Below are 17,228 nucleotides of genomic sequence, written 5' to 3'. Positions count from 1 at the left end.
ACATATATTAATATAAAATATAGGTAAAATATTCAAAAGTTTTACAATTAACCTTTTCTTAATACTTCAAGTTTCAATAATTGAATATAATACAGTAAAATAAAATAAAATATACACTACGTTTTTTATTATAATAAAACGGGTAATAAAAGTTGACTCGATTGCAAATAATAATATACACTAATAACTTTACACAATCGATTTCAAGATAGGTAACCTATAAGTAGTTAAGTCTTTTTATTTAATTACAAATTTATAATACTTATTATTGTATTATAAATTAAAATTGTTTTGGTCTTAGCCAAGTCGATTTGACTAAGTCAGCTCCTTTCTCCCCGATCATATAGGCTGGTGCTACAGTGTGACCACCAGTAATCGTCGGCATGATTGAACAGTCGATAACTCTTAACTTAGAGACACCATAAACCATAAGTTGTGGGTTGACCACTGCATTTCGGTCAGACGACGGTCCCATCTTTGCAGTACCACTCTGATGATGCATCTGCATAGTTATTCTTTTTACACAACATTCCCAGTACTTATCTGTACCATAACTGATGTGTCTACATCCCGGCATTGTTCGCATACTTAAAGTAGATCCTAGTTTTTGAAAAGCTGGTGTTTTGTTAAGTTCTATAACCATTTTTATTCCTTCTACGATACGCAGTACATCAATGGGATTATCGAAAAAGTTAGCTCTTATTAAGGGTTTTGAATTAGGATTAGCATTTCTTAATCGAACCTGTAATAATTAAAATTATCAAAAAAAAAAAAAAATTAATAAATAATATCTTTTATGTATAAACAATATATCCATAGTTTAAAATAAAACATGAGTTATTGCGTAGCTTATAATATTTAACATACTTGTCCTCTACTCTCTGGGTACATGAGCATAGTCCATATCGACCATCCGTCTTTGTTGAATAGGCCTTTATGCAAATCGTAATGAACGCTGTCTGGTATTCCCATGCTTCTTCTCAATAAGCTATTTCCCAATCCTTCTTCACCGGCCAGAGACATCGGAATGAAAATGTATTCAATATCTGGTACATCCCCGGGATCCTTGTTGTATTTTGTTTTCACATATCCCAGTCCTTCGCAGCCCATAGTCGTGAGCCACCCGTTACCATCGAGAAAATTAAAGAACTCACGTATCGATTGCTTGTAAATACGTTCAGGTATTAATCCCACTGTTTGATTAACGGTAAACGCTAAATTAGCGTACGAAGGATGCTCTTGTAAGTTATCACCGACGCGCAGATCGCTTATTGTCTTTATACCCAGTGGTTCGAGATGTTCTTTAGGTCCAATGCCCGACAACATTAAGAGTTTAGGTGTGTTGAAAGCACCCGCTGACAAGATCACTTCTTTTCTGGCTAGGGTTCTTCGTCTTCTGTTCTCTTTTTCGAATTCCACGCCCAACGTGACTTTAGTATTTGGGTCGATCAGTATTTTTGTGACGAAAGCTCCTTCGACGATGTGCAAGTTTGTCAGGTTCGTTCGCAGATACGCTTTGGCCGACGTGACCCGTCTACCGTAGTTTATCGTACCTTGGATTCTTGAAAAGCCTACATGACTATTCGGGTCGTTGTAGTCCACCACATTTAACCCAACTTGTGGAGCGGATTCTAGAAACGCGTCGACTAGTCTCGATTTAAAGGGAGAATAACTTATTGGCATTGGTCCACCAATGCCGTGGTATGGAGAACGTTTTAATTCTGGAATAGTGACGTCTTCATTTTTTAAAAAGTACGGTAAAACATCTTTATAGGACCAACCAGGATTGCCTGCTTCGGCCCAACGGTCGAAATCCCTTACGTTGCCTCGAGTGTATATATTGTTGTTGATGAGTGTGCTACCACCGAGACCTTTACCTTGTGGCCATAAACATTTTTTATTTACGACGCCAAGGCAGGCGTTCGGTTCCTCTTCGGTTTTGAAAGCCCAGTTGTAATCTGTAAATTGAAAATAATGGGCTATAGCTGGAACTGAAGTGGCCAACGACTCTTGTTTGCCCGCCTCGAGAAGTAATATTTTCCATTCCGGTACTTCAGCTAGCCTCCTGGCAACCGTAGCACCCGACGCCCCCGCTCCGACCACAATAAAGTCATATTCGTCGAGTATCGGTTTATTACCGAACAATGGGTCTTCCCGAAACTGTATAAGATTTGTGCGATAACGTTCACCGAGATATGATAGTGCGTTTAAATTTATTGTCAAACACTGCTGAATAGAAACGAGCCACGTGATGAATACTAAAAATGTTGATACATCCATGTCTGTCGTTATGCGAATTCGTGTGTATACTAATTGGTTTGTATGTCATTCAAAATAAAATTTCACCCTGGAAGTACACATAATGAGTATTATGAAAACGATATAAATATTACGAATAACTATAATACCCGCATTAATGTATATATTACAATATGTGCGTGCGTTAAGTAAAATAAAATAACCAAGAACATTAATTATTGGAAATAAGCTAAGTTTTTGAATCGTTTGTTTTGAGGACATATACTCATATATTCATAGAGAATATTGTGATATTGGTAAAATTGAGTATTTACGATTATTTATTTTGTATCAGAAGAATATTTAAATATATATTTTTAATGCTAATTAATCACTTCCGACCTTCATGATACTACCTAACTAACAATTTGTATTTTGTATTACATATGGATATCTAACATTAAATCAATATAACCTTTACAATGATAAAAATACGCGTATACAATAACCTTTAGTTAATTAATTTGACTAATATTAACTGATTTATAAAAGCTAAACTATTAATATATAAGATACTCCTATTTGTGTGTGTTAACATTTTTAATATTTTTAACAATGGCAACTTTGAGCATTCCAGTATTTATAAATTGATAAATATTGTAATTTTATTGTATTATAATATTGATTCAATATAATAATAATACTAATAGTATACACATAGGTATCTAGATATTTTTATAAAAATACTATCAAAAGAACCATGTTGTATTATTTAAACATTTATCCAATAATATGTATTTAAAAATGCGAATATATTTTGAGTACGGAATACTGCGTTTATAGCATTATCATTTCAATAATAAATTATTGTATGATATAAATAATATTTTGACATACATGACCAATTTCGATTTAATTATTAAAAATGTATGATAAGTCACATTGCAGTTGCATAATAATTTCACTCAGATATCACTTTAAATTTATTGAAATAAAATTTGCATTTTTTTTTTTCATAAACATAAAACCCAAATATATGAAATGTGAATTATATATAAATTAAAGTAGTTTAATATACAAATAATATCACTATTAATTAATTAATATGCACAAAATAATTAAATTGATAACTAATAAACGTATGACTGGCCTTCAGTGAATTAAAAGTATATTCATTTTAAGTGTTCATTATTTAGAAAGTTTTAATTTTGTAGCCAATATTATTTTTAAAAAATTCAATATTATAGAAAAATAATATTTTTGAAAAAGGAATTAAATTATTACAATAATATAATATAATATATAATGTAATATTTTTATAATTTTTAAATAAAAACATACATTTTTAATTTATTATTTTGAAGCAGTGTTTCTTTAAATATTATAAAATTGAAAAATTGTATAATACATTTTAATATTTTATCAAGAATACGTATATATAAAATAATATAATTATTTTTTGGTATTCTTGGAATATTCAGTACTTAGAATTTCCAGTAGTTCAAACGCTAACCACCGTATCAACCTTTTGATACTCATAAATAATAATGAAAAAAAATATGAATGTATTTGTTCAAAATCATATTTGTATGTATCAAAGTAAGTATTCCGTAAAATATTTTGTTTTGGAATGTTAAATTAAAAATGTATTTTAAAAGCTTAAAAACTTAAAATATTATAACAATAACATTAAAAAAAAATCTCGTTGTTCAATCATATCAATTAAATACAAATAAAAATGCTTGAATGACTGTAAACACTAGATACTTAAATGAAAATCTTAATAGGTATACAATTGTATTTTTGTTTAGTAGTATATTATTACTGTATTAAATAAAACATTAATATCATCAAAGAATAATCATCGAATAGATTAATAACATAAATCTGTACCTATTACTAAATATCTATAACTATCTATGAATGAATAAATGAATCATGTACCTGGAGAGTTGAACTATTCATGCTGCGCGTTGTCACTAACTGAACATAACTGTTCGTATGTTTGAGCCTCCGTTTAGTTGTTGGGCGATTACTGGTATCGGGTTACAATTTGTTTTTTGTTTTATAGTTGTTTTAATGCTTTTATTTATTTTTAACACTATATCACAATTAGCATAATTAGTAAACTATCATAAACGGCGTGACAATACCGTAAGAATATTAATTTACCTACTTCGTAATAATATTATATATTATAACTGCAATTTTATCTAGGAATATTTTACTCGGATCGTATAATGAATAATTTATAAAATTTGTTAAATAGTATTTAAAAACGGGTAAATATTATTATAAATGATTTTTCATTGTTAAAAATACAAAATTTATGATTGGATTATATGCAGTCATGATCGTATTATTAACTATAATAATATGTTTCAATTGTTATCTACCTAAAAATATTATAATTAATAATAAAATATAGTCTCAAACTATAATATTTACAGTTTCATCCAGAATAGATAATATTTTAGATTCTGAGTGAAACAACAAATGCATTGATTTTAGAATTATATTTATTTTTTTCAATTATTCATTTTTAGGACAATTAAAGTAATTCAATTTTGAACTTAAGAAATGGTTTCTAGTAGAAAATTAATGCTAGTTGATACCTACTGCAGGGGGAGGTGTTCAGAAGTAAAAAATATTCAGCACTATTCAAAATAACAATAAGAAGTCAAAATATCTTATTTGAATAATATCGTATTAAATTAAATGTGTTGACAAATTGAAGTATATTTTTTTATTAATTCTTAACACATACCTAAATAGTCTTATCGATACAATGAACAATGGAACATGGAACAATTAAAGAAACATAGAATTACGCATAAAAACGGTTAATATCAAATTTTCTCATAAAAAAAAATCTTGGTCAGTCATCATAAATTAATGAATAATTTCGGTTGTATCTTACTAACTCGTTTGTAATATTTTTTTTTTTTATCAATTTAATAATTATTTATTATTATTTAATATAAATTATAAACTAAATAGTGTTATATGATATTATTATTATAAGTGGATTATAAACTATTATTTTCAATAAGAGTAATGTTTAAAGGTCCGAAGCATGATAAAAAAATAAATGATGTGTGGTTGTGTTTTTGTATGATACCAATACGATGTATTTGCATTGATTTGTCAAAATATAATTGGACTTGATAACGATATAGATTTTGCTTCAGATAAACTAATTTATTGTGTAGGATTGTATTTAATAAGATCATTTCAAGAACATTATGCGGGTTTTTAAAATAGTATTTTATGATATTATAATTTTTAAGCTAATATAGTATTATAGCTACCTATTATCATAATATGGTGTACGTGCGATATGAATGCGTAGCTCTAAATGTTAATTGTGCAAAGTTTATAATAGGAACACAATGTTCGCTTCTACGGTAATATACTATTATTATACCTTATACCTATTCAGTGCAATTAACTCAATATTAGAATAAAATATGCCTTTATTGAAATAGTTCAAAACAGCATATTTCACTAGATACAACACACGTCTTCAATATCAAGGCTCGTATAAACTATAAGAATATGTTCCTTAATAGTCGTATTTTGAGTATTACACATTTAGACTGGCAATTATTATTTATCAGTGTCCACATTTTTGTCCTTCATTGCCATACAATCAAAAACATCCCACAAAAAGTCGTTCTAGGTTAGAAGCTTAAATATTAAATAATAATTTTGCCTATTAAAGTTTTACTTAATTATTGTGTTAATAATAGTGTTTTAATTCTATTTTAAAGTAAAAGATGTGATGTTCAGTTCTTTAGGCATACCATATTATCTTCTCGCAACCTTTTCGACTTCAACAAATATAATAAACGCGCTAAGCACGTTGTTAATAATAATCATATGTGCAAACATGTACTGCAATGTCTTGAACGCACCTCTACACAAGTTAATATGAACATAAACATAACTATTCGAAAATATGTATAATGTGCATGAAAATAAAAATATTGTGAAAAACACCTACGTACAAACACAGATAATGATCTTGTAATTAAATAATATGATGTTTAATAATTGGGTACAATATTATAATAATATCGAAGCTGACAACACAAGATTCTGATCAATAAAAATTTACCGTATTATGCATTTTGTAAGATGGAGATAACATGTACTGGTAAGCCGTTATTTCAACACGGCGTTAAATATATCGTTGTAAGTATTACACTTGTAAATATTCAACTCGTAGGCCGTTTTACTGTAAAATAACATTTTAATCTACATATACCTACTACAAAGTTCCTCAGTTATTATGTGGAATATGTCCAAATGTGCTTTACAAATTAATCATGTGTTGAATTATATTACAATAATTTGACGTTGTAGTCGATTATGTTTTTATATAAATAAAATACAAATATAATAATAATATATTTTACGATACGTAAGTTATTGTAAAGTGTATTAAAAAAATATTACACAGTCAATATAATAAGTCATAAAGTCAGCAAGACTATTGTATGAAATGATGATAATATTAATTTAATTACCTACTTATTAATTTTAAGATGGTTGAGTTACATCAGTGAGGGGTTTATAGTGAGGAGTTAGTAATAATATCTATTTTCGTTTAGATATTTTTTTTTTTACATACTTATCCGTAAAAGTTTTAAATATCATGAAATAAAAAAAAAATTAAACATAATAGATGTTGACTTCTAAATTTGATGTTTGATATTTTATGGGTTGTACAAGTTTTTCCATTGTGAATTACTTATTTGAATTGGTATTAAATATTATTAAAAGCACATAACAAATTGTCACATAGTACAATGAATTCAAATACAAATGGTTACATACAAACAGTATATAACCATCCAATTGTTCAAAATGAGGAATATAATAGATGTCCAGACATACATACATTTTTACAACTTGCATTTTTTTTTCTGTATTGTGTATTTAAATGTTTTTAATTAATCAAAGGAGCTTAGGTATCCAGTACAATGGACAAATAAAAATATTTTTTTTTATTGAAACTAAAATAAATTTTATACAAAGAGCAAATGATAATTAACGAATAAAATCAACATCATTAAGGTAGGTATGATACGAGTAATAATAAATAATAATAAATTAATAATAGCTAATATTAAATAAACATTTTTTTGTACTGGGTGTCATTGCTCATTACTACCACCGTCATGTTAAAATAATTAATTAGGATTATGTATTTAAAATTAATTGGTTATTATTATGAAATATATATTTGTTACTTTACAAGCATGGGTCACAAGTTGAGACATGTGCATGACTAGATAAATATAAATAAGATATTATAATATGGCCGTTGGTTCCTAAGTCATCAATACTTTATTAAAGTGTATTATTATAGACATTATTTATTTTCATATAAAAAAAAACATAGTGATAATTTTATGTAAAATCTACGCACAATTATTGTTCTCGAAAAATATTACTTTTATTTTAAATTTAAAACATTTGTTAATATGCTTATTAATTATTTCTGATTCTGATTGTTAATTGTATATTGTGTAATGAATAAGCTTTTTAAAAATGTTTTATTTACAACATTTTAATAATGTCGGTGAAACATTTAGGTACGTATCATCTATTTCACGTAAGTAATATAAATAATTATATTTCTGTTTGTAAAAATCCATTTTATTAAAAAAATATACAGTCTTAGCATCCTTAATAATTGTATCCTTGATAAAGTAGTAATAAAGTAAGTATTCAATGGTAGGTTTTAAATTAAATTTATCAATTAATTCATTATTATTTATATTTCTTTTATGATTTTTATTACATTAAAAATGTAATTTTAAGTGACACTGGTTGATATTAATGTAACAATAATTGTTAATTGTTTTTTTTTTTTTTAATTCTTTATAGTTAACTAGTTAACTTGACAATTAAATCACACTATTGGCGTTTCCCATAAATTTTTAAAAGCACAGTTTTGTTAAAGTTTATAAGAAATTTTTCTATGCATTAACTTATTGAGACACAAACATTAATGCTTGAAGATAAATAAAAACTAGTTTTTTTTTTACGCAAAAGTATTTAAAAATATACTATTTTTTATTTAAATATAGTTTATTAAATATTGAATTAGATTAAAGCGTATATTTTCTAGCAAATAATACATTTTTTTTCGACGATTGTATAAAGTGAATTTTAACTAAAATCTTTACAACTTGTTCTATTTTCTATTATATATTATGAATAAAACAAGTTTAAATAAATCAATTAACTCGATTGATGTGTAAACCCTTTACTAACGATTATTTAATTAAAATAATCGTTAGTAAAGGGTATAATCTAAAAAAATATATATAAATCATATTAAGCAGTATTTTTTAATTATATAGGTATAAGTATTGAAACTATAATATAATATTATATCTTTTAATGGATAGTATTATAATATTAAGTTGATATTTAATACTAAAATTTTAATTTTAAACAAAAATGAGGTAAATAAAGTATTAAGGAGGACATTTTGATGCATTCATAAAATAAAAGTCTATTGAACCAACTTGTATAATATTATATTAATACAATTGAATTCAATAATAAACGCTAATTGTGTTACACAATATTTACATTTAAAATTAATATATTAAAATAATTACAGCCGAAAGTTGTATTTACATTTTAATCAGTTTTCATAACATAAAGGTATATAATTGCATCACAATAAATATATTAAATTATTTGATAACACAAAAAAAAAATTATTTAAAAAAAAACAACAGAAAAATCATTCCATGCCGTTATATTATATAAAGCCTTAGAATCTAACCTTATACCTCATACCTTTTATATCTGTTTTATATCTATAACATTCATTTTTCGACGTGTAAGCAAAATTATTTTGCGTTTTAAAAATATTTTTTTATGGTTTATAAATGTTATCTAGTTACTTTGTAATGTGAATTTCTCTCAAGTATATACGAATATGAAGTCTTCTACTTGCGTACGTTTGTAATAAACTTGGTTATTAATATTTGCTTTGCTTATGGATACATTTAAGTTCTTTTTAGTAAACATAATGTACTTGTGTACGTGTATATATTATGTATCTATACATACGCATACGAATCTTGCGTACAACACTGGGTGAAATATTAAGTATGTTCACGTGTAATAGTTTAAGAGGCCTAAGGCAGACGTGACTTTCTCATAAGGCGTTATTAATATTAATTCCTTATACCTACCTATTAAACATCGACTGACAAACTAACTAAATAATAATATTTGTGTATTTTTGGTCCACGGTAATTATGGATTATTATGGTTATTATAATAGTTAAAATACTATAGTATATGACGTATAAAGTCATATTAAATAATTTTATTTACAAGTTTGTGAAATACGACGATCGATCTGACCATCATAAAACGTACGACCAAAAAAATGTGATTAAATGTTTTTCAAATGTTCAAATGTAGTAATATTGTAGGTATATTATTATTATTATTATGAACTTTTCTTTTAACCCGAATAAGAAATATTACAGTATTACTCTATATAATCGTATTATATATAATTAAACTACCAAAACACACAACACCTGACATGCATCTAACATCTCACGGCTAATGTAGATCCGTCTAAATTACCATCTTTCGGTACCATATACATCTTAGTCAAACGAATATTTAAAGAATGTCAAAGGATAGCAAATAATGACATACAATAACTAAAAACTATACAAGAAATTTAATTCTCACCAACATTAATCAAAAGCGGACAAGAAGAACTTTTATTGAGTTTATTTATGAAACCGATTTTTCTCAAACATTTGCATATAATATTTTTTATACTTAGTGTAAATGGTATAACTGAATCGACTAATAACCTAGTCGCTAATGTCGAACAAATGTTTAAAAAACAAAATCATAACATTTACGTAGTTCCCAAACACCATTTGGCTAAAGAATTCTTTCACGGTGTAATTAGATACATCACACATACATTTATTTTTAAGTAAACATATTGCTAAATAGCTCATATTAAGTTTGTTTGTGTTCATCAACCGTTTAAAATCAAATAAAACACAATTTTAATTTTTAAATATTATTATCCCAAGTTGTTTATTGTTTAAACGGTTTATAAATAATTTAATTTTGAAAATATTTTAAATATTGTTTTGTACATTATTTAATTATAACTATTATATAATAATAAATACTTTATATAGTTTATTAATATTTTTATTAAATTAAGTCAAAGAAAAACAATAAGAACATCAACACGTTTATATTAGTATAACACGGGAAGAATAATTTTCAAGATAATGAAATCAAAATAATCCAATTTTTGTAACATACAAAATATCTTTTCATATTTTAGATCTCGTTAAACTTTATGATGAGATTAATATTTAAATACTCAGAAATGTAAATAAAATAAATTTTAACTTACTATTATAATCTCGTATATGCTATAATTACGAATATAATTAATTTGCATAAGATATAATTTAAAAAAAAAATGTATAATTATAGTTTAAATATTATGATAATGTAGACGAGTATGCAAATATTAAATACTTATCATTGATATCATGACATATTATTTAATAATTTTGAAGTAATTAAAAATTATTTAATAATCAAAGTAACTATATAATGTTGACAAATTTAAAAATATCAACCATAACGCATTGATAAATTTAAATAACTTTCAATAATATGGTTCAACTATTTTTTTCTAAAAACCACACGTATACATTATTAATATATTGTTTAGTGTTATTGTTATCGATATAAAATCAATATCGTGCATCGTAAAACGATGTGCAGAAGATCATAAAATAAATGGCTTGGGATAAGTTCAAATATTTTTCAAGTCGCATAGTATAGATGGATTCCAATTTCTAACAATTTTTAAATTTCACATAAAACATAAAAAATTGTACCCATGCATTTTCGATATTTTTATTTGTTATAAATAAAACGTAAAAATAAAACGTTAGTATAACAATAATCGTTTGAGGATAAATCGTTATAATACGTTTGAATTTTTTAATATCATCTAAATATGACAGTAAAATGATTATAAAAGATTTATAAACGTTTTATATATTTATACTTTAACGTGAAGTTAACGTTCCACTTTTTTTTCTTCAATACAAAAAGTATGCATTTTGTATTAAATTTTCAAGTGGTAAACACTAAACATATTTAAAATATATATTAATTTTTTCTTCAAAATATTTTTCAATTATTCGTGATTTTTAAAATGAGCAATAATATATTTTTGATTTTATTTTATTTCTGTAAAAAATTATAAAAACCTTTCTAGAAACGTAGTAACGTTATTACATTTTCAATCTTTTCGATTTACAAACAACATTTTTATATACATTAATCAGAAATAGTATACGATAAATAAGTTTAAGTGAAGATATATTCTATAAACGTAAATAATGCGATGGTTGTAGATATAATCATTTTTAGTTCTATATAATTATTATATGCATATAATATAAACGTACTTTTATTATAAAATCTTATTTTTTTTTTTTTTTTTTAATTTAAATTTAAATATTTAATATAATGAGCAGCATTATAAACAAAAAATAATTAGTTATTTCTCAGTACTGCGGTGAACGCTTTTCTGATTCAATCCATAATATCCATTTAAAGTTCACCATGCATTTTTTAGGTTTGTCGGTAAATTTCCAAATGTTATTGTTTGACGTGTTATTAATTCACTACCAATCATGAGATTGTGGTGTGTACAACAGCGATTTCATTTATTGTGTGTTATATAATATAAAAGGAAATAATAAGTTTGACTTTTAACTACGCTCGCCAATTGGTTGTCGCGAACGATATCACTGCTGAATATTGCTATCGATGCGTACAATTAAATAAGGTAGTTACGAAAACTAATAAGTGACTATGCTAGTTATAAGTTATTTAACAATCGTAACTATTTCAATACAATCCTGTTTCGTTTTCACGTATTAAACTCTAAAGTTTTTCATTTTCGGCTACTATCAAATTGAAATAATGACAATGAAATCAATATAATATAAACTTTCGGTCGTCTAGCCGTCGATGCTGAGTACTGTTATTAATAGTAATTTGCTTCATCATATTCACGGGTCTGTAATGTACCTATTTGAATCAAATTATTTGAATAATAGTATTGAAATATTATCGAAAATATCCAATAATTTGAATATAAAATATTTGTGCTAGTATTTTAATTGTTTTGTACTAAATACTTATTAGTAGGTATTCAATAATTTTTAATTTTATTTTCTAGTGGTTTTTTAATTAACGGTTTGCGTATACATCTTATCGGACATAATATTTCAGTGGTGTAATTATTATAAATTTGCTTGGGGAGGAGTACTTGTACATATTTTTAGTAATAATCTTTAAACCTCATATCATATCCAAAATTATCTTTAAATCTACAAGAAACTTAATTATTAAAATATAGGTTTAAATTTATAATTATTATGTTATATTTTTAATATTTACTATCTATGTAAGTACTATAAATACATATTTTTATTTTGTTTTTTTTTTTCGAGAATATTATTCAAATAGGTAAATCTATCCAATTAATACTTGATACGTGTTTTAAATATATTTTATAATTATTGTTTAAAACAGTGACTATTGTAATGTTATTGAATTGGCGATCGGGACTAGAAATAAAAGTGTGCCTCCGTCCACGAATCCTGACCCATGCCTATGAAATATTTAAATGTCTACCGACAAACGGTCAGCGATTTCCACACTGACCAATAATATATAGTTACAGCCGTGCACGAACGATCGGCATAATTATAATGAATAATAAATAGTAATAATACTATATTGTTCTATGCCGTCGAACAACTCGTGAGTCGGTGCTGTCCTACAATCTCGCCATCGATGTCTACGGTTTTGTCGTGAAATAATCGTAGGTATAAAAGCGTTTCCATATGCGAGTTCGGTGGCTTTCACGGACGGGGCCGATCGGTAGAATAATAATAATTAATAAACTAAGGAACAAGAATAATATTATTATACAGCCAACAAGATATACGCACGCGTTACATATTACTATGGACGAGATCGTTGTACAAAATGAACGCCACTGGCGCGGGGGCGTAATTTTGTGGATAACGTGGAGTGTGCAATGGACATGCTGCAAAATACCCTAAATTCCGCGAAAATCAAATTAAATTGTAATAAATTTCAATCAAACAGAAACCCACTAAACTCGAAAACTGTTATATTAAGCGAGGCATTGAATTATTGGACATTACATAATATTATAATTTATAAGCATAACAGTTACATATTTATCGTTATTACTTAGTAGTTATTATATAACTTAAGTGAGATGCTTTATCTTAAAATGCAGAGGCCTTAAATTTTTTATTTGGCATATAAGTCAGCCACAGCGGCACACACAATAATAAAATACTAAAAAAAACGAGTTTTGTTTGTAAACTATAAAATATGTGGCCCTATAGGTACGATATTTTAAATAATAATTATGATAATATATATACCTAATAGTATCGCCTAGAAAAATAGACAACCATATGTGATTGGATAAAAACAGCATATAATTATTATAGGTTCCATAACAGGTACACAGTGAAATGTATTTATGAGCTACATTTATATATGCTATGAAATTTGAAGAATACATTATTATATAACTCTGTTTTGCATTTAGTGATTAATCAATTGAAATTAATATCGAATTATATTTAATTTAAATTCAACTGTTTCTGCGTAGTAGGCAATTTTAAATATCACTCGGTTTATAACCATATATCTAATATCTGTGGTATTAAAATTAATAATGTTTTCTATTATTTATTAATAATTTGTAGTACAGTTGGTTGAATTAATATTTTCCGAAAATATTACATTTGAAAATATCATTATGTGTAAATTATATCAATATACGTTATAACGTTTTAAGTTCCAACTAATGATATTTTTGAATTACAATAAAATAACTAAAATTGATAGTCTCGTTTAATTATTAAATTTAGCCCACATTTGGAATACCTGTAAATATAGCAAAAAACTCATTCATATTACTATGCATAGACATTAGACAATTATAATATAAACATTTGGTGAACAATTTAAAGTATCTAAGGTTGTTCGTTTATAAAATACATTGAAATTAAAAAATCGATTTTATCAAAAACTGGTTTTAAATTACAAATACAAATTCCCGTTTTCTTCTAACATCTTATTATTTTTCACCAATTATTGAGAAACGTACTGGGGAACATGATTTTATCCTTTAAGTACCAATTAAATTAATTTTAATATTTTAAAAAGTTCTTATAGTTCTATAATTGTTTTAAAGAAAGTACATTTTGGATCAATACCATATGTCTTATTTTTCTATTACATGTTATTTCCATATTATACTGGTTATATAACTGATTGATGGTATTAAATATTAGAATTATTTTGTAAATTAAACATGGCATTTTCTTTTGCCAATCATATAAATTATTTAATGCAATTTATACGATTTAAGGAATGTACCTAATCTATCACTGTAGGAATAATGTTTAATGTTTATCCATACAAATTTTAAACCAGAGGTTAGATAAATTGGATAGGAAAGCAATTTAAAATATAACATACATTTTTTGTCTTAAAAAATGCTTTTTCTATACATTTAATATTTTATATTGAATATATCAATTACAAATTCTTTAACACGATGTAAACTTGATTACCTTTTGGTGGAAGATATTGTATAATAATTATGAATTATAAAATATATTTATTTTTTGTATATATTAGTATATTAAAAAAATTAAAAAAATTATTGTATTACTATTTACTTTGTCCAAAAATGTGTGTATTTTTTATTTATTGCAATATTACAAATTACTATAAAATATTTATTTATTTATTATATATCTCATGTGCAAATTTGATTTCATAATAATTGTATTAAGGCCCCCGGAGGCTATGATTCTTTTTGATGGTAAGAAAGTATTTCAAAATATGATTTAATTATTCAATTTGTTCCGTTTTCGAGATGTCGTTATGATTTATTGATCATAACGAAATTACGAGAGCGGATTGTAGAAAAACTAAACTTTTCTAAAACTTAATGCAAAAACGCTACACAGGTACTATGAACTTTAAAACGCTGTCATGTAGCACATTACCATTAATAATAATATATTTAAATGTTGAAGTATTATTATTCTAAAATAATATTTTTATTAAATGTTTGAAACAATGTCAAATGTAGCTGGTAGAATATGTTAGTATATTATAATACCATTATATACGCTGTTATACCGATAACAGTTTTTTTCTTATTATTATTAAGTAAGAGAATATATTTTACAATCTGTACACACTAAATACAATAAGTAATACATATTATAAAAAAAAGTAGTAGTGGTGCCTAATTCAAATAACGATTATACGGCCATAGCTGGTATACGTAATATTTTATACAGTGTGCGTTTATAATAGGTATGCAGATTTGCAAAATATGGTCTTTTGTGCAGCAATTCTGCTTGTCATTCTTTACGGACGTCATTCGTCGGCTACGAATACGTACGTATGTATCATATCGACGTGTGATAATAACAAATAATACTTAAAATCATTATTTTTCTTCTCGTAATCTCCACGACGAAAATTAATTTAGTATTGAAATATAATATTATTTGGTTTTTTTTTTCTCATACAAAATTTATGATTTCAAACTAATAATTATCGAATCAACTTAAACCCTAAACTAATTTATCGTCTTTGTTTTACTTAAAATAAAACGATTTTAATATGAATTTTGTATAATATTCTTAGTACTTATATGTTAATTAACATAATTTACGGGAAGGAGTAATGCTCTTAAAGTTGTATACAAACTGTTTTATTAAAATATTTCATATATTATGGTAAACATTTAACAGGTAAGTTTTTGAATTTTCCATTTAATTCCTAGAAAATCCACTCGTAGCTTCAGAAATACTTTTATAGTACCTATTCTACATCTTGTTAATAATTATTGTAGTCACTAAACATTTTTACCAATACATTTTTCTTTTTACTTATTTTTTAATCAAATATGTAATATATTTTCTTGATTAAATTTTATAAACTTGCTAGTCGAATTAAATAAATTCTAATTTTCTAAATAAAAATATTTAAAAAAAAATTCAAATTAATTTCTAGACTTACTTATTGAATTTAATTTTATTAAATTATAACGTTATACGTTTTTTAATTGTTTTTAATTTAAATACGAGTTTGAGTAGATACTTAAAACATATTAAATTTAATAAAGAACGAATTATGATATATTTACATTTTTTTTTTTAAACTGAACAATATTAACAACAATTTTTTTTAAATTGTAATTATAATATGTATACATTTACCTGTTTTAAATGGAATTTGAACATGTATAATTCAACTGAGAAACAATAACATATAAAAAAAATTAAAAATAAATATTTACTTTAAAAGCCTATCATCGGTTAAACTTATAAAAATATCAAACACTTATAGTTTGCACACTGAAAAAGAAGTATGAAGCGCGTGTGTGAAACCGATCGTTACTGAATACGTTTGATAAAACGCAACGTGGTTGCTGGAAGTGATAGTTATTTTTTACGATGTGTTGTAATGGGTGTGTAAAAATCATCAGTTGTGTTGGCCTTATCTAATTCACAATTCCGCTCTTCATTGATATCCCACCTAGACAAATTTATTTGAAGCTACCCATATAACTCACGGACGTTTTATTTTGTATGTAATTATTTATGTTAAAATAATTACACCTAATTTATATATTAACTATAAACACTATAAGCATATTATGCCAACTCGGTAGCAATACTTCTATCATAGCATTTTGATTAATTATATTTCATAAAAGCTGCTATTTAAAATAATAAAAATACGATGATTATACTATGTATTTGTTTCTTTAGAATATTATTTTCATATGCATGTAGCAA

General features: G+C 25.3%; 1 protein-coding gene across 2 annotated transcripts; it reads right to left on the bottom strand.

The window, feature by feature from the left end:
- Nucleotides 1-102: 102 nt before the first annotated feature.
- Nucleotides 103-16,827, bottom strand: LOC113552381 (glucose dehydrogenase [FAD, quinone]-like). Of its 2 annotated transcripts, none has more exons than XM_026955255.1 (3): nt 16,647-16,827; nt 868-2,347; nt 103-742 (listed from the first exon to the last, which is right to left on the bottom strand). In XM_026955255.1, the coding sequence occupies exons 2-3, from the start codon at nt 2,278-2,280 to the stop codon at nt 281-283; spliced, it is 1,875 nt and encodes a 624-aa protein (XP_026811056.1). In that variant the 5' UTR covers nt 2,281-2,347; nt 16,647-16,827; the 3' UTR covers nt 103-280. The 2 variants fall into 2 exon arrangements, with proteins under 2 accessions (XP_026811056.1, XP_026811057.1); XM_026955256.1 differs by lacking the exon at nt 16,647-16,827 and adding an exon at nt 4,183-4,292.
- Between the last annotated feature and the right edge of the window lie 401 nt (nt 16,828-17,228).

The sequence above is a fragment of the Rhopalosiphum maidis genome, chromosome 2, assembly GCF_003676215.2.
Source record: "Rhopalosiphum maidis isolate BTI-1 chromosome 2, ASM367621v3, whole genome shotgun sequence".
NCBI lineage: Eukaryota > Metazoa > Arthropoda > Insecta > Hemiptera > Aphididae > Rhopalosiphum > Rhopalosiphum maidis.
Note: the sequence above shows the minus strand (reverse complement) of the source record. Positions and strands in the feature narration are given on the sequence as shown.

Coding starts and splice junctions, on each gene's coding strand:
- LOC113552381 (XM_026955255.1), bottom strand. CDS start 2,280: ATGGATGTATCAACATTTTTAGTATTCATCACGTGGCTCGTTTCTATT. Junction 743..867: donor ACCCAGAGAGTAGAGGACAA/GTATGTTAAATA, acceptor TAATTATTACAG/GTTCGATTAAGAAATGCTAA.